We start from the raw sequence: 18,284 nt of genomic DNA on the forward strand, positions 1-18,284 counted from the left end.
CAATAAAGCAGAAATAGTGTATTCTGGGGCACATTAACAGTTTTAAGAGCTATGAAGTTTTGTGTGGAAGAAGCCATGGGTTTTGTGCAGAAGCTACGAGATTCATGGCTTTGCTAACCCTAGAGAGACCAGTTGCCTGCAGGCTTCTCATTTCTGTTCTTTTTAAACAATGGAAGATAGAGTGCCTGGCTGATGGACTGCTCCCTGTAGTCACAGGGTAAAGGCACTCTGAATACCTTCGTGCCCACTCGTATCCTCCATCTCCCACTAATGAGGCGATGAAGCCATCACAGCCACCTACACCGTGTGCGAGGTACCAAAGGCATGCAGCACCACGGCAGCGATTTCAGGCTGCAGGAGGAGCAGCTCGAACAAGGCTGTTACCATGGTGCCACCCACTGCCAGAACTCTGCACACAGGATGGATTGTCTGATGTGCACTGAAGTTACTGAGCCTGCTAAGAGACTCTTCATGTGCATCTCCAAACTCTCCTTACAGAAGTTCAGGTAAGGGCTTCAAGAGAGTCTCACAGGAAGAGCACAGTTCTTTTGCAGAGTGATAACCCACTGAAAAAGTCCCTACTCTGTGCATTCCATTACAATCCTGAGCTGCCAATTATGTACCCATGAGGTCTATTAAAGGCTGCCACTACACAAGCATTCATTTTCATTACAGCCATGCATTTACAATCCCCAATATCTCAGATCTTTGCAGGAAGCATAAACTGATCAAGCAAGTAAACCCAAACATTAGAAACAGTTTTTAGTAAGATCACTGTTGTGGAACTAAGTACTCAAACAACATTTTGAGCTCAAGTTGCTCAAGTCAGTTATCTTGATAAAATCCCAAGAGAAAATATAACTTAGTAATTATGAAGAGGTGTCTGGGCCATCGCAACATTAAAGCAGTAAAAGAAGTTGATTGTTTTTAGCCACCAGTAGAAGTCAGTGTTAACACCTACCTGAAGCAATACAAAATTCCCAGTGCTCCTGTGCCAGCACTTCATGGGCTGACACCCAGCAGGTGAGGCCAGCTCTGAGGCCATGAGCTTACATTTTCCAAAGAGAAGACAGTACCTTGTGACTGATGGGAACCTTGGAGTCACCAAGAGCAGGAAATTCCACCCACAGATGGAGTCTCACCACAGCTTTGTCCCAGGAATGTGCATTTCCCTTTAATCTCAGTCAGAGTTGAAAAGTAAATGAGGAAAATAAAAGCCAGCTGAAACAAGTGGAACTTTCCAATGAATGTTCATAAAATTAAGCTTTGTAAAAGCAAAAGCGTCAACCTGCATTAGTCAGAAATCCTAATGAGAGCAAAAAGCCTGAGATGAGTTTCACTGTAGCAAACAATTTACTTAATCCTACCACTACCATCTTCTTTTCTACACCACATCCCTATGCAGACAGACCACCAATATTCCCAAGCCTGACTTACCCCATCTTTCTGCAAACCCATTCCACCAGCCCCACAAATAACAAGTATTTTAGCTCCAAGATTAAAGTCTATCAGTACCAAGAGGCCTGTGAATCTGAAATGATTTAATCATTACCTTTGTAAACACTATGCAAATACTTGTTCAGTTCACTATGAAATTCTGCAAGCATGTTTTAAATTTTTTAATGTGCATGTGTATACACACATGTGGACATGGTACAAAAGCCTTATTTATTTGATTGTACAAAAAGATCTAGGTTCTTGATCATAGTGAGTATTTCAAAGTAACAAAAAAATCTCATTTCACCCTGATAAACTTCCATAACACAAACGAAGTACTAGTGCCACTCTCCCAGTGTGGTGTCTAGACATACAAACAGTTACTACCTAAATTCATGTTAAAGTCATAGCCATACTGTGACTCATACCTCTGCTCTCTGGGGCCTCACACACCAATGTCTTCTTACCTGTGTGCTGCCTACCAACAGGCCATGTGATGGCACTGTGTAACCACATTCAGTGCCTCAGTTACAGGCACTTTTCTGCAATAAGCATCTACAGCTGCATAAGAACCCAACACACACCACCTCAGCTGCTGTGAAGGGCAAACAGGTTCAAAGTGAAAACATCAGAAGAATAACAGCTCTAGTGCTTGCTTTACACTAGATACACAAATTGGTTCAAACCATTGCATGTTTGATGGATCAAGAAGGACTTCAACCTGTCACACACACTCCAACCTGCAGGTACCAGCTCCTAGATGAGGTGACAACAGTGCTTCAGAGCCTTGCTTAGGAGTTATCCAGGCTCTGCTTTACCTGCTTGTCAGAATCTCCTCCTCAAAGCTCTATTTTGCTACCTACATGTTGGGCTCACTGTAGGAAAAGTAAAAGTACAATATAGGAAAAGTAAAAGTACAATAGTATATAGGTTAAACTAGCCTTTATTTAAATACAGAACTCTATGAAATTGGACCTCAAAAGAAATTTCAGAGCACACATTAGTCATCATATAGTGGAGGTGGCATGTCAATGATCTCATCCAGGGTAGCAAGGAAGTCAGCAGTTGATTGTAGCAAGTCTGAAATTTAGAAATAAATCAAATCAGTTTCTCAAACTCAGAATGCACACAAACATAAGCTAGCTCCCAGCAGCTCTGCATAAACCTGTTGAATAAGCAAGGGAAATATTGCTTCATTGTATAAGTCAATGCCACCAAACTGATCAGTTTGCAATGCACCACAAAAGATTGCTCAGTGCTTTTCACTGGAGAGTTAATTTTCCTCACAGCCACTGGTATGGGCTGTGTTTTGCATTTGTGCTGGAAGCACAAATGTTGATAACTCAGGGATGGTTTAGTTGTGTGAGCACTGCTCAGCAACAGTCAAGGCATTTTCTGCTCCCCACCCCACCAGTGAGGAGGAGGCTGGGAGTGCTCAAGCACCTGGAAGGGAGCACAGCCAGGACAGCTGATCCCAAGGGGCCCAGGGGATATCCCAGACCATATGGTGCCATGCTCAGCAGACAAAGCTGAGGGGAGAAGAAAGGAGAGACATTTGGAGTTAGGGCACTTGTCTTCCCAAGCCACCATTGCATGAGATGAAGCCTTGCTGTTGTGAGGATATTGAAGGGAACTGAATATTCCTTGTCTTGCTTTTCTTAAATGCATGGCTTTTGCTTTAGTTATCAAAACTACTTTTATCTCAAAGCATGAGGTTTTTTCACATTCTCTCTTCTGATTTCTTCCCCATCCCACAGCAGGGGAGCAAGTTGTGTGGTGCTTGGCTGCAGCTGGGTTAAGCCACAAGTCAGTGACACCACTCTGAGACAATTGCCTGACCTGGCAGCCTTGGCCAGGTACACTGAGCTTGGCTACACAGCAGAAGCTGTTTGACACTGGTGCACTGCTCTGGTGGCTCAGACAGCAGCAGCAATTCACTGCTGCAGCCAGCTGGCTTTTTGCTCTAACCACTGATGAGCATTGTGTGTACTGAAAGTCTGCAAAGTTTCCACTTACTGGATTCCCATGAAATCTCTTCAGTCTTCACTGGGGAAGAAGCCACGTTCACACATCTGTCATATGTCCTCTCAAATACCATGAGGGGAACACCACACAGGTTGATATTGCTGAGTTTGTATTCTTCAGGAAGAGCAAAACTCTCAAAGTCTGTTTAAGAAAGACTGTTAAGTGTGCAGTAGCCTGGGAAGCTGCAAACTCTTCTAGACTACATTAAATAGGAGCCAATCTAAAACACCACAACAGTCTCCTCTTATGGAGTATTTACTTGCAGTTACACCTTTCAGTTGTGCATGAAATCCCATACACCAACCCTGATGGAAACACTAGGCTGCCTAATGGAACTGCTAATGTACAGCAGTTAGTAACTTCAGCAAGCAAAGCATGTAGAGTTCATCAACACAGCAGTCTTTGGCACAGTAGTTTGCACACATGAAGAGGAAAGTTAAGGACACACTTTGAAGGACTGAGAATGAAATGGGCTGGCCTAAGAACAACTTTAGAAGTTTCATCTTCAACTCTTATATCCTAGAGCAGAAGGAATCTCTTCAGTTAGAAATCTTGGCACACTTTTCTGTATTCCTTCAAATAGCCTATTAGCTATTAGCTACTAGTCACTACTTAATGAACTAAGCTACTACCTGGCTATGTTTCCTGTCACCACAATAAGACTCAGAATAACACATCTGAGGCAGAGCCATTACTGTTAGAAACACCACCTCATTCCTGGTTAAGTACTTCAGAAGCAGAAAGCAGCCTTTGTGTTTCAGAAAAGACTCAGGAGAAATGCAGTGCTGGCTTGTGTGCCACAGTAGCTTGGACAAATTCTCACAACAGTGCCAGCCACTCATTAAAGCCTTATTGCTAATTTGAATGATTACATCAATAGTTCTTACCTTGAGGATCCAAAGGAAACATATTTTCTATTTCTGGCCAATCTTCTTCAGCCACTGTATGGCAGCTTTCTAATCCAGTCTTGTTGTTAGGCATAAAAAGAGGAAGTAACATTATCTGAGCTGCTGTAGAATATCTGTAGTGGCTTTCTTGTGCTGTTCAGGTCTACAGACAAGCATACCTGTCATACTTTTCTCACTCAGGCCTAAATTCTAATGCCTTCCACACAAATAAGATGAAGATGGGCAAATGTTTCAGCTGAGTTTATGCAGTGCAGTACTCTATGTGACTGCACTAGAACAGGTAACTCTTAAGATGTAATTAAGACAAACTCAGACTATTTTCTCTAGAACCATCTACATAGGTGCCCTGCTTTTAGGCAGGATAGAGTTCTTTTTCTTCCTAGCAAGTCATATGAGCCCATGTTTTGGATTCATGATGAAATGTATATAATAGGTCTTTCAGCTATTGCCAAGCAGTGTTTGCACAGTCCAGGCCTCCTCTGCTCCTCACAACCCCAGCAGTGAGGAGGCTGGGGGAGCACAGCCAGGACAGCTGACCCAGCTGGGATAGCCCATATTGAGCATCCATGGCATCTCAGCAAGGAAAACTGGTGGGAAAGCAGGGCTACCACTGCTCTGGGACTGGCAAGGCATTAGTCAACTGGCAGCAAGGAATTGGTTTTGTTTTTCTTTTAGATTTTTCATTACCAGCAAATCACAGCAGGTAAATTATGGATTTCCCCTCCTCCCCAGCATAAGTGTGTTGTACTCACTTTGTTCACAGTGCAAGGCTGATTTTTCTGTTTTAGCTTATCCATCTTGCTCATGACTCCTTCAGTTTTATTCACATTTCCAAGAGCCTTTCTGACAGAGCAAGTTGTGACTGGAGAAGTACTGATTGCTTTTTTAGGAAGTGGAGTGTTAACTTGTTTTCTTTCAGCTAAGACTTTTGCTGGAATGGGGGGGAAGAAAAAAAGCAATCAGCAACCCTAAAGTTTGCCTAAGTAAGTGGACATGCTGGCAAAGTAGCTATCATGGAAATTACTTTTCACTATCTATAACTCATAAGCCACACTTATGACAAAAGCACAGAGTTATCTTCAATTTTATACCAACTGATGAGCTTGGAAGAATGGGTTGGGTAAGTGGATTTATGAATAGAAAACTATTACCATTAAAAGCACTGAAAAAAATATGTGATTTATGCCCTTCACTTGATCCCTTACTGGCTCAGGGCAGCAAATACGCACAAGATCCTGAAGGGAGCTTCAGCTGACTCTTGGGAGCATGAAGTTCACTGTTCTCCTGATCAACAAAGATCAGAGTTGCCATCTTCAGATGGATGAGGCTACCCTGTAGAGTCCAGAGAGGAAAAAGGGAAAGAAAGCATTTTTTATCATTTGTCTCATCACAACACACTTTTTAAGCAAGCCCCATTAAAAATAACAGAGCTGTCACATACTGGTCTCTGGACAAGGGAACAAACCCCTACTTCCCACCGTTATACAGCAGGCCAGCTAAAACCCCTCAGGTCTGAAGGCACTTTTAGTGCTCGTTGCTGCCATTACGCAGGTGAACATGCAATTCCTCATTACAGAGGAATGCAGGAAAACTCAGAATCACAGTTAGTGAGGCTGGAACAGATCTCTAAATAATCGAGTCCAACCTAAACACCACCATAGCACCAAGTGCCGCATCCAGCCTTTCCTTAAAGGCCTCCAGGGACAGTGACTCCACCACCCCCCGGGCAGCCCTTTCTAATGTGTAACCACCCTTTCTGTCTGGAATTCTTCCTAATGGCCAGCTTAAATCCCCCCCAGCACAGCTTGATGCCATTTCCTTTTGTCCGGCTGCTGGTTGTCTGAGAGAAAACACCGATCTCCACCTGGCTGAACGTGCTTTCAGGTGATTATAGGGAGCGATAAAGCCCCCCTGAGCCTCCTCTTCTCCAGGCTGAGCATGGCCCCCGCCCCTCCTCATCACAGCTGCGCCCCAAACCCTTCCCAGCCTTACTGCTTTTCTCTGTACAGCCTGAAGCACAAAGCCCGATGCAAAGTCCCAGTCCGGCCCTACCCCCGAACCCTCAGCTCACCCAGAAAGCGACAGCACAGGAAAGCCCAGAGCTACAAAAGCTGAGCGGCTCTCAAACACCTCAGTGCACCCTGACGTCCAACGGCGCCGGTTTTTAAACCGGCCCCGAGCCGCCCATTGGCCGCTTCGACCCACGCGCGGCAGCCGATTGGCTGAGCCCGCGGCCGCACGCGAGCTCCGGGGCGGGGCGGGCAGGGCAGGGCACGGGGAGGCGGCTCCGCCCCGGAAGTGCGCGTACCGCGGGGCATTGTGGGGCGGCGCTACGGCCCGGCAGGTAAACAGGGAGGGGGAGCGGGCCGGGATCCGGAAGTGAGACCGGGATCTGGGATCTGGCTTCGGCACCGGCTTCAGCTTCTGGCAGGGTGGTTTCTGTAGGCTCCGAGCAAGTGCTGGCCTAGCGCTGCTTCCCCGCGGTCGTTCTCTCGCGTCTCTTCCGCGGTAGGCGCAGGCCCAGCTGCCCGGTTAGCAGTGAGGTAATTCTGTGCTTTCGGTGCTGGGGCTTGTTTGTCAGGACAGCGGTATGTCGGGAACGCGTAATCCGGAGTTAGCTCGTTTCACTGGGTGACACACAGTCACGTTGAAGAGCTGTGATGTCAGAGGGTATTGATCTGTAAGGCTTTTCTTTTGCTTTCTAATTTTTTTAATTTTTTTTTTTTCGCTAAGGAAAAAAGCCAAAATGGCCTCAGGTGCGGTAGCGAACGCCCCTCCTGCCGGAGGGGCAACTGATGTGAGCCTGGAGGAACCAAAAAAAATGACGAGGGAAGATTGGAGGAAAAAGAAAGAATTAGAAGAACAGAGAAAACTGGGGAATGCACCTGCTGAAGTGGATGAAGAAGGAAAGTAAGTTTTAGTAAAGCTGTGGATGTTCTAAAGCTGCTGAGGAAAAATGTCTTTTTGTGTTGTGGTTACAGAGCAATTGTGAGGGTAACTCATGGTTCCAGTGTGAGTTACTATAGAAGTAAATAGCTAAACTTTGTATTTTAATATTCCAGTCATGAGATACTTTCTGGAAAAATGTAGGTTCAGTGTTTATTTTCTGTCAGCTGCTGACAGATCTGCTGAAAAGTCTAAGCCATAAAGCTAATAACACATGGTATTTTAAAAGTGAGCAAAACATAGCACAGGGATCTTTTACAGTGTACCTCATCTCTTGCCTCTGCCTTGCTTTCACAGGGCTTGATGCTTCTGAGAAATGTTGCTGGTTTTTTTGCTCAGTAACATTACACAGAATAAGCCATTTGGTTTGGAGTCGAGTTTAGGTGAATTAGGTGGCAACAAAGTCTGTGTTTATCAAACTGAGAATTTATTTTGTAGTGTGTTGTTCCAACTTCATTAATTATCATCACTCCTAAAGCATTTGAACTTTAATGTGTGGGTTGTTTGTTAGACTCAGCTGTTTTGGGTTTTTCCCTGCCACGTGTTCATTGCACAACATCTTTTACAGAGATATCAACCCTCATATTCCTCAGTACATCTCCTCAGTGCCATGGTACATAGATCCTTCTAAGAGACCCACACTAAAGCATCAGAGACCTCAGCCAGAGAAGCAGAAGCAGTACAACTCCTCTGGAGATTGGTACAAACGAGGAGTTCAGGAGGTATGCAGGGTGCTTTTCCCCTGAAATAAGGGTTTGGGCTGATTACATGGGGAGTTGTCTGGCTGTGTGCTTTTGAGGGGGGCAGGAATTTTTATCCAGCAGGCAGAACCTGTTTGGGCTTTGGGGGAGGCTCACACTCCTGAGTGGTGTTGCAAGCATGAAGTTGTTGTGGGAGCTGTCCCAGGGCTGACACTGATGTTGTGTTTGCCCCCAGCACGCCGTGGCCTACGCGGTACCGCAAGGGAGCCTGCGAGAACTGCGGGGCCCTGACACACAAGAAGAAGGATTGCATGGAGGTGAGGGCTGCATGGGGGTAAGGGCAGGGCTGCAGGGAGGTGGGAGCTCCATGGGGGTAAGGGCAGGGCTGCAGGGAGGTGGGGGCTGCATGGGGGTAAGGGCAGGGCTGCAGGGAGGTAAGGACAGGACTGTGTGGAGGTAATGGCTGCATGGAGGTAAAGGCTGCACGAAGGTAACCCCCCTTTTGGCCCTGCCTTAATGGCCTTGAATGCCACAGGAGTTTCATCTCTGTGAAAAACAGCTGGCTGTAGATGAAATACTGGGCTTGGAAAAGCTGTTTTGGAAAATGTTACAGGTAGTGAGAGACAGCCTAGAAATTTCTAAAGAAATTATTAATGAACAGGGAAAGTGATAGAATTCAGTGTGTCATCCATCAATTCTGCTTGTCATGAGATCTGTGCTCTAATAATAGGTGAAAATGTTATTTTCTTGCTAATTGCATTAACTCAGGTGCTGCTGTGTCTGTCTTCCTGCTTCATCTCAAGTAGAAGCCACCTCCAGAAACTGTTTTAATTGCTTCCTTAATTGTAGAAAATAGGAATTTATGGAGTTTGAAGTCAGTTGTGCTACATAAAAGGGCAGAACTACTTGCATTTATTTACAACCCACAGCCTTACAGTGCTGAATTTAACTTGCTTTAGAGGAGCTTGATTGATAGCATTTTTTAAAGGATATGTGAGTGAGTAACCTGATGGACTGATCTAACCATCTTTTTTTTTTTTTCTTTCAGAGACCCAGGAAAGTTGGAGCAAAATACACAGGCATGAACATTGCCCCAGATGAGCATGTGCAGCCCCAGCTGATGTTTGACTACGACGGGAAGCGAGACAGGTGGAATGGGTATAACCCAGAGGAGCACATGAAAATTGTGGAGGAGTACTCCAAGGTTGATTTGGTACGTGGGGGCTGTGGTTTACTGGGGACAGAGTTATGTTTGGTGTGGCTGGGCTGGGAGGAGGGACACTTGTAGCGTGCTCTGCTGATATTAGAGCTGGTGCTAAGAAGAAATATTTAAACAAATGCATTTTTGTGCTGCACAGGCCAAACGTACCCTGAAAGCCCAGAAGCTTCAGGAGGAGTTGGCATCAGGGAAGCTGGAGCAAGTGGTAAGTAAACTTAGCTAATCTATTTTTGCTTAGGCTGAATGAATACAAAACAGGTTATTTCTGCTTTCTGACTCTTTTACTCTCTACACAAGGTCTGCTATTGGGTTTTATGCTCTTCAGTAATTTAAAGGTTTTCCTAGCACCACCATGTTCTGTGTCACACTCGAGAACTTGAAGCATCTTCTTTCAAATGAAAATTGCTTTGTGTTCCCCTTACAGACAGAAATTCTGTGTGACTGTTATTGTTGCTGAAATTATTTACATGGAATTTTGGAGCAGAAGAGCTTGTTTTCCATGCAGTAACTTTTTTTCCCTATACCAAAATGCTTTTCTCCTATTTAAATGATTGGTATGGTCTGACTAGTGCTGAGGTGATGACTGTGCACTGATTTAGTAATGTTCAATATAAATTGGGATAGGAAGGTGTTTCCTTAAGAAAAAGAAGCAAATTAGTTTAAGATAAAATCACTGCACAGTGACTTATATGGGCAAAATGGGCAAAAAAACAGAGACTGCAGCTGGTCAAGTCCTGACCTAAAGCCTCCTTGCAGAGGCTCCCCCGTGGCTTGTCACTAGATGGCACAGTGAGCTCCATCTGCCACCCAGTCCAGACTACAGTGCTTTTTACAGACCTCCCCAACAGAGGAGATTCTTCCTCTTTTCATGCCCATACTATGAAGCAAACACTGTTGGCTTCTGTGTATTTACTGCTTGTAAGTGGCACTGTAAGAAGCAAAGTGTGTTTAAATTTAAGAACCGTCTCTGAGGGAGAGGACTGAGACTGGTTTGCATAGTCAGTGCTGCTCTGTGTTCCAGGGCTCACAGCTGTTCCCAGCTTCACTGCTGCAAGTATTCTTCAGTTAAAGACTAAGCAGGTTAAAAAAATAAAACCTGGCTGTGTTTGTTGAACTTAAATTCTGCCTAAGTGCTTAGTATTCCTGTAAATCCTGACTAAATTCTTGAATACATATCTCCTGAATTCCTTTTTAAGCTTTCAGAGTTGCAACTTGGTTATATTTACGTGATCTGAAATGTTACAATCTAAATCCTCAGTGTTCAAAGGTGTAACAAGCTCTAAATAACAGCAACAGTTTTAGAATTTGCTGTTCTTGCTAAGAATTGGAAATTTTCTTGGGGATACTGTGAAAAGTTCTCCAAGATGTGTCTGTCACAGAGACAGCTAAGAGCATTCTACTAGAACGTTATGTAGCAGTGTTTCTGCATTTGGGGCCAATGGTAAATTGTATTTTGTATCCAGCTCTGCTTTGATTGCCCTTTGCATCCCTGCTACCTTGCTTTTTTCCACTATCTTGTCTTCTCTGCTGATGTGCTCTTTGTTTGCTGCAGAACTCCCCAAGACACCAGTGGGGAGAAGAGGAATCAAATTCACAGACAGTAAGATGATTACCCACTGCATCACACCATGGGCAAGGAAAGAGCCTGTAGCTAGTGGAGCAGTAAAACAACGGTGGCACAAGGGTTTGAATGTTGTGTCCATGCCCCTGCCTACCTCTTCTTTTGGGCAGAGGTTGCTGGATTTCATAAAGAGGCTTTTTGTTTTAATTCCTATGTGTTGTCAAACCTTAGGGATGCAAGCACATAACTACATTTTAACACAGAGTATATTTTGACCAAAGTAACTGTTTTCTTAATATCATCATAGTTATGTTTTGATAGTTATTTTCATAGAAGGAAGTAAAAATTCTTTAAGAAGAGTGTTTCTGAAGTGTTGAATGCTAGATTAGCCTGAGAGCACACTTAAGCCCAGGTCAACTGTGCCACCTTGTAACTACAGGGATTGCAGAATTTTAAGGAAACCACTAAAATCAGATTGTTGTACATGTCTCCAGAGTGAAGGAACTCTTCTAATTAGAAATTCTCCATTTTTTCTCAGGAAAGAGATCATAACAGTGAAGATGAAGATGAAGACAAATATGCAGATGACATTGATATGCCTGGGCAGAACTTTGACTCAAAAAGACGCATCACGGTCCGAAATCTGCGCATTCGGGAGGACATTGCCAAAGTGAGTAAAGAGCTCTGTGCAGATCTTCTGTGTTCCTGGGAGCTAATTTCAACAAATGACACATTCAGTTATTAATGACTTTGTTTATGGGTCTAGGGGTTTGGAAGTTAAGGCCTATTCTCAGTTCTGTTCCTGCCCATGTTATGACTTCATCAAGGTCATCCTTTTGCATAGATAGAACTTCTTAAAGCATCTAAACTGGAGGATGCAAGAGTAACCTCAGTTCTTTCAAAATCATTAACATTAAGTATCTTTTATGTTGTTTTTTTTCCTCTAGTACTTGAGGAATCTAGATCCAAACTCTGCTTATTATGATCCCAAAACAAGAGCAATGAGGGAGAACCCTTATGCCAACACAGGCAAGAATCCAGATGAGTAAGTTAAAATGAGGTCATACCTCATTTTGTTGTATATCCAACAAAACTCTTAAATTTATATTAATAATTTTATATTTTCTTTTACCTGTATGTCCTTTAGCTAATGAATCTCTAGTCAGTTACATGTACACGTATTAGTTAACCTAGGAAAAAAACTTTTATTTAGAAACACATTTTGGTTTAGTATATAAAAGTGGTATTTTTGTAATACTGACTGATCCTTAATCTTCAGGGACATGTGGACCATGGTTTAGTGTAATTATCTGTACAAGGGCTAGGACACTGCTGCATCTAGAGGTGATGCCTGTAAACAATAATTATATTTATGTAAAATATTTCAGTAACCAAATCTTAAACTTTATCCCTTGTTTCTTGGTTCTGGAGACTAGTATGGTGTGTTTGTGGTACCTAACAAAATATTTTTATTAGGAATAAGATCTCCTCCTGTATTAATGGATTCTGCATAGAAAATGCAGCTTTGGCATTGTCTAGATAGCTCAGTGAGAGCTGCCATGGGCTGGCTTGTGGCTGCACACTTGACTGTCTCCCTTAACCCCCAAGTCAGACACCTGACCTGTGTTGTGCTGTGACTGTACAGAGCCAACAGGCTGTGAGTAAAACGTGTTCAGAGAGCAGTAATTGGGTTAGCTCACTGCCTAAAATAGAATGGCAGTACCTAAATGATAGCAAATATTGCTCTTTCCACCTCTCCTTGCCCCCAGCTACAGTAATGCCAGTCAATTGGTTTTTTTAGATGCAGATGCTTTTGCTTCTCTGTCAGGTCATAATTTGATCTATGTTGAATCTAAATTTCTGCCACAGCTTTTCAGACTGTAAATTTTCAGGAGTGGCCTTAGGAAGATGAAGGAGTGGGGAATTGGATTGGTAGCATTTTTTGATCCTCAGTATGTGTTTCATGTGCTGACTGTGCATCTCTTCAAGAGCCATTGATAAGTGTCTCACTTTACTGAGAGCAGTAAAGGCATCCCAGGCTTTCTTAAACTCAGCCAGATATGCTGGGTCTGGACTGAAGAGTCAGAAATCCAGAAGTGAGAATCACTGTGCTGGAATATCACAGACTGGTTTTGCATATTTATTGTGTAACTAGGTCCAAGTTTAACTTCTAGTGCTTGGCATCTCAGAACTCCAGGGCTGTGTCATGTGTCCCTTGAACACAGACATCACAGTTTTTGAGTGGCTGCCTAATGCCAAATGGCTTGGCAGGGAGCATTTTTGCTTCCTGTTTGTTCCAGGTTTTTGTTTCATATATTGAGTTGGATGTACCTTCTCCTTCTGTTAACTCCTAGTGCACAAGAGAATTTTTACTTGCCTGTTGCACTTCTGTGTTTGTGTTTGAGAGGAAATCATGTTACAAATGCTAAGAATTGTGTTCTTTTCTGCAGAGTTGGTTATGCAGGTGACAACTTCGTTCGCTACACTGGTGATACCATTTCCATGGCACAGACCCAGCGTAAGTGGGCTTTGGGCTTGGGGTTTCTGAAGGAAATGCATTTAAAATACTTAACAATGCTGCTTTCTTGCAAAAGAGAAATAAATAAATCTTTATAAATTGAGCCTTATTTGAAATTGCTTCAGAATTAAAGGATGTATTTTGAATGTGTGTCAGTTTTAAAGTACTGAGTGGAACCTCTTGTGTACACAGTGTTTGCCTGGGAGGCTTATGACAAAGGCTCTGAAGTTCATCTTCAAGCAGACCCTACAAAATTAGAGCTCCTCTATAAATCTTTCAAAGTGAAAAAAGAAGATTTCAAGGCACAGCAGAAAGAAAGCATCCTAGAGAAGGTAATAGGCATTTTGGTTTATTTAATAGGAATTCTGTTTGAAGTCTGGGTCTTGGGGAACAAGTAAGATTACTAATCCTATGTGAGAGGGCATCAGCTGTTCTCAGCAGCTTAGACTTAAAATAGTTTTATATTTATACACACAATCTCATCAGTTGATGAATTTTATATAGTTTAGGGACCTTTGAAGGTCTGCTGGTATTGATATTATTGGGAGCTCTTCCTAAACTGTCAGAATTTCTCCACTGAAGAAATCTGAATTTCTTTCTGACTCGAATTTTGGGTACAGTGTTGTAGATAAATACTTATTCTGTTTTGCAACTTGTGTCTTGGACAGCTGAAAAAGAACTAAATAATCCATTTGGATTCTAACTATGTCAACATTCAAGTTTGGAGGGGGGCAGGAAGTATTGCTCTGCTTCTACCCAAGCTGGTCTTTGGCTTAGTCTCTAAAGATTTTCTGCTTTGAGTGAGGAATATCACTGTTGTCATTCTCCAAGCATAAAACAAAACAAAAACAAAAACAACACAACAAAAAACCACATTGCACACCAAAACCCCCACAAAACTAAACACCAGAAGACAGCACAGTGGCCATAGGAGATGATGTATTTCTGTCTTAACTCTTCACTAAAGATTAAACTGTCTCTGTCCACTTTTGTGCCCTCTTGACAAGGTACCAAAGGTGCTGTTTTTGAAATGTTTGCTTAACTATATAAAAGGTGGTTTTTTTCCAAAACTACTATATGTCATTTCTATTTGCATTTTAGTATGGAGGACAAGAACATTTAGATGCCCCCCCAGCTGAACTTCTGTTGGCTCAAACAGAAGATTATGTGGAGTATTCTAGGCATGGAACAGTCATCAAAGGACAGGAGAAAGCTATTGCTTGTTCTAAGTATGAAGAGGATGTGAAGATCAACAACCATACAGTAAGTCCTAGGTTGTGTTTAAATTTTTTTTAAATTAAATACCATCCCATTGGAGGTATATTAGGATGCAGTACAATATAATTAATACACCAAATACATTTCTCCTGTCTCAATGTGACACTCTCCCTTTTCTGTTAAGGAGAAACTTCAAATTGTCATAGTTGTGATGTGAATTTAAGGAGTTGCCATGGCAATCTTAAACTAAAGGAGAAGTTACTCTGTTCACCTTCCACTTTGAATATAAGTTGACCACATCCTGTTGTGATTCCCTTTTTTGACAGTGTACCTGTAAGGTTCATGTAAAATAGCAAAAGTATTTCTCTTAGCTTCCTTTTGGATGTTGGAGTAATTTGCTTACCAGGATATCAGCTCAGGAGGAAATTGCAGCCTGCCTCTTACAGGAGTAACTGTGTGTGTGTTCTCCTGCAGTGCATTTGGGGTTCATACTGGAAAGAAGGCAAGTGGGGTTACAAGTGCTGCCACTCCTTTGTCAAGTACTCCTACTGCACAGGAGAAGCTGGGAAGGAAATTGCTGTAAGTATTCTCTTGTTTATTCATATAGAAAGAGCTAAAGAGCATTCATATCCCTTACTTAAGGCTTAGACTGTTTTGCTTTTTGAGGGAGGTTGGTTTTTTAGGGATTGTGGGATTTTTTTGTCCTTCTCCTTTCAGATGTGGTCAGTAACAGGGTATCCTTGTTCTTGTCTGTTGTACAGAATACAGAGGCTAGTTTAATGGAGGAGCAGCCTGAGGATGAAGAACACATGACAAAACCCAAAACACTGATGGAGGTAGGATGTTTCCCTTTCTCAGGAAGACAGGTATTTCTCCTCAACGTTTTATGTACAAAATTCTGTAGAGTCATAATAAGCCTGAAAATTAATAGACTGCGTTAGTAGAGCATTAACATCTCCATTGAAAACTAGGCTTTCAAATAGCATTAATAGAAGTTTGGATTTAATGGTTTGGGCCTTATTAATGTTGGCAAGCTCAATCTTAACAGTAACTTGTTTCCCACCTTACAGATCCACCAAGAGAAACAGAAAGAGAAGAAAAAGAAGAAGCACAAGAAGAGCTCAAACTCAGACAGTGAGGGTGAAGAGAAGAAGAAGCAAGAAAAACTAAAAAAGGTGCATTATAATCTTCAGTGGCTTTGTGGCAAAAGGAACATGACATATTTTACAGTATCAGTTTTATGAAGCCTATAATGTAGTTCTGGTGATCTACCATGGGGTAGTTTGATGCTAAATTAAATTTAAAATGCTGTTAGATGTTCTAAAGTCCATCCCCTATTTCTCAGGCAAACCTTCAATAAATGTTTAGTTTTGAAGATGTAATTTAGATGACTTGGACCATTTCATGTCTAGGCACCTATTACACCTGTAGGTCTAAACAGACATTGCAGAACACAATGATCTGTGTATTGAAGAAAGATGGAGAGATCAAAGCAGTGTTAAATCTTAACTTAGCACTTTGTATCCCAGGCTTGGCCCAGTCTCTCAGCTGGTGTAACAAATCCATGGCCCAGGCCATCACTGAGCAGCAGTGTGCTCCTGTGGCCACAGCAGCCTGCTCTGGGCTGCTCTCAGAGGAAACCTGTTCAGACTCTGCCTAATTAAAGCAGGGTACAAATGCAACTTCTTTTCCAGTAGCAACAGTAGTAGTTTGGGGAATGAGACAGCACACAGCATTTAAAAATTAAAACCCCAAACATATAACAAAAAATAACAAACAATTCATTTGTACTTGCTAGATCACAATTATATTTTAGGTAAATCCTGGGAGTTTCTTCCTTGATTCTGACATTTGGAAAGAGATTATAGTGTCTTGTTTACTAAATAGCATTTTACCATCATTTTATGTCAAACAATGAAAAATAAGCATGTGAAATGTGCTGTGGGTTAGCCAGCCAGATGTGCATTGCTTATCCCACCCTTGTGCTTGCTCTTTGCCCATCATATAAGAATTTAAGACGAACCTTCATTGTTGGGTTTTTAATCTTAAGTTTCACTGTGGAATTTTTGATTCCCTTTGCTCCCATTTCAGGCTCTAAATGCTGAAGAGGCTCGACTTCTCCACATCAAAGAAATCATGCAGTTGGATGAGAGGAAGAGACCATACAACAGCCAGTATGAAACCAGGGAGCCAACAGAAGAGGAGATGGAGGCTTACAGAATGAAAAGGCAGAGACCTGATGACCCCATGGCATCCTTCCTTGGGCAGTAGCCACAGGAGGCACCATTCCAGTACATGAGACTTTTCCAGTTGTTTACAGCTCTCTCTAGACACTTGATTGCACCTGTCTAAAATGGCAGAAACCTTTCTGTGCTCTGAAGAAATTTGTGAAAGCTTTCAGCAGACATGAGCAGTACTGGAGTTCTGTAAATGTGTGTGTATGTATACAAATACAGGCATATATACACACACACATATGTCATATATGTATAGATTAAATAAATACACCCACTCTGTAAGATCTTGAAGGAGATCTGACTGAAATCCTAGGTTTATTTGGCCAACTAGTATGTATATATTTATATATTTGGCTAACTAATGCATAGAGTTGTGATACAGTAAAACTGACTAGTTAGAAGAAATGGTCAGCAGGTGTCAATATAGAACAAAAACTGTTGACAAAATTTGGCACAACTACTACTAGAGGCTCTTGTAAATCCTGTATCATGACTGTAAAAGAATACATAATTTCTTGATCATTTTGCAGTAAGTACTTTGGAAATGTAAAAGTTAATTGCTTTGTTCTGGTTAAATCAATATAAAGATCTTAAGTGCTGTCTAGCCTTTTAAATGAAAGGGTTGGTAGAAGCTGACTGTAGAGTTTTTAAATTCCAGTTGTTTCTTCAGATGTATTTCCACAGAAATTTCAGCTGTAAAGATCTGTGCACTTGGGTTTTCTTTTGATAACAGTGTCCTCTTGCATGGTGTGACACCAAGTGTCAGGCTCTAATCCCATGTGAGAATGTGAAGCAGCATCTGCTTTGGTTTGGCAATGTTAGTCCTTAAACTGGGAGTTTTCCCCTTTTAACTGATTAAAGGTTGAAGAACTGGGTGAAAAACTGCACAGCATGACTTTAGAGTTGGAAGGCTTGGGAATTACTTCTGTTGAGGCTTAAACTGTCTTTCCAAGGAAAAACTGCTCTTTTCCACAAATAATTACATACAGAAAACATACCTGTGAGTGTCTGTGTGTGATTTCACAGCCACTTTGGGGACTGAATGTTTTGATTTGACACACAGCTAATGATGGCAATTCTGCAGTGGTCTGCAGTTAGTTCTGTACTAATATGATATGTGATTCTCTCATTGGTGATCAAAATGTTGAGTATTTACTGTGTGTCTGATCCTCTGCCACACAGAAAAAGCAAACTGTCTGAATTAGCTGGTTTGACTGAGGTGTTCTCAGGGCTGCAGCACCTGAGGTTGTGGCAGCATGCCCTGCAAAGGGCTTGGTCAGTGCTGAGTTCAGATTGAGGGAGGAGGAGCTGTCAGAAGGGTTCCTTGAGCTATTTTCATACCTTTCTCAAAGCTGCAGTTAAATTTTTTTTTTAGATAAAAGTCTGAAAGACTTTATAAAGGTAATTCAGAAATAACACAAAGGAAATTTCAAGACTAATTTTGTGGATGCACTGCATGGAAACTTTAACACAACGAGTCTCTTCTGAATTTATGTGAAGTGATTGGTCAGGGA

At 42.2% G+C, this 18,284-nt stretch overlaps 2 protein-coding genes across 2 annotated transcripts; one reads left to right on the top strand and one right to left on the bottom strand.

Annotated features, from left to right (window-relative positions):
* Positions 1-2,364: 2,364 nt before the first annotated feature.
* PTTG1 (PTTG1 regulator of sister chromatid separation, securin) lies at positions 2,365-6,531 on the bottom strand. The gene is made up of 6 exons (XM_036391651.2): positions 6,442-6,531; positions 5,600-5,702; positions 5,123-5,301; positions 4,350-4,428; positions 3,454-3,603; positions 2,365-2,517 (listed from the first exon to the last, which is right to left on the bottom strand). Exons 2-6 carry the CDS (start codon positions 5,679-5,681, stop codon positions 2,438-2,440), a joined length of 570 nt encoding a protein of 189 aa, XP_036247544.1. The 5' UTR covers positions 5,682-5,702; positions 6,442-6,531; the 3' UTR covers positions 2,365-2,437.
* Positions 6,532-6,783: 252 nt separating this feature from the next.
* SLU7 (SLU7 homolog, splicing factor) lies at positions 6,784-17,767 on the top strand. Its single transcript, XM_036391716.2, is given in 17 exon segments — positions 6,784-6,913; positions 7,104-7,280; positions 7,885-8,038; positions 8,253-8,264; positions 8,266-8,334; positions 9,066-9,230; positions 9,376-9,441; positions 10,789-10,836; positions 11,336-11,467; positions 11,745-11,842; positions 13,248-13,315; positions 13,508-13,647; positions 14,417-14,578; positions 15,008-15,112; positions 15,295-15,369; positions 15,604-15,708; positions 16,625-17,767. Coding segments are annotated over 16 exon segments (1,743 nt in total). The 5' UTR covers positions 6,784-6,913; positions 7,104-7,116; the 3' UTR covers positions 16,805-17,767.
* The last annotated feature ends 517 nt before the right edge of the window (positions 17,768-18,284 follow it).

Source organism: Molothrus ater, chromosome 15 (assembly GCF_012460135.2).
Source record: "Molothrus ater isolate BHLD 08-10-18 breed brown headed cowbird chromosome 15, BPBGC_Mater_1.1, whole genome shotgun sequence".
Classification (NCBI taxonomy): Eukaryota; Metazoa; Chordata; class Aves; order Passeriformes; family Icteridae; genus Molothrus; species Molothrus ater.

Coding starts and splice junctions, on each gene's coding strand:
- PTTG1 (XM_036391651.2), bottom strand. CDS start 5,681: ATGGCAACTCTGATCTTTGTTGATCAGGAGAACAGTGAACTTCATGCT. Junction 3,604..4,349: donor GTTTCCTTTGGATCCTCAAG/GTAAGAACTATT, acceptor TTTCTTAAACAG/ACTTTGAGAGTTTTGCTCTT. Junction 2,518..3,453: donor AGAGATTTCATGGGAATCCA/GTAAGTGGAAAC, acceptor TCTAAATTTCAG/ACTTGCTACAATCAACTGCT.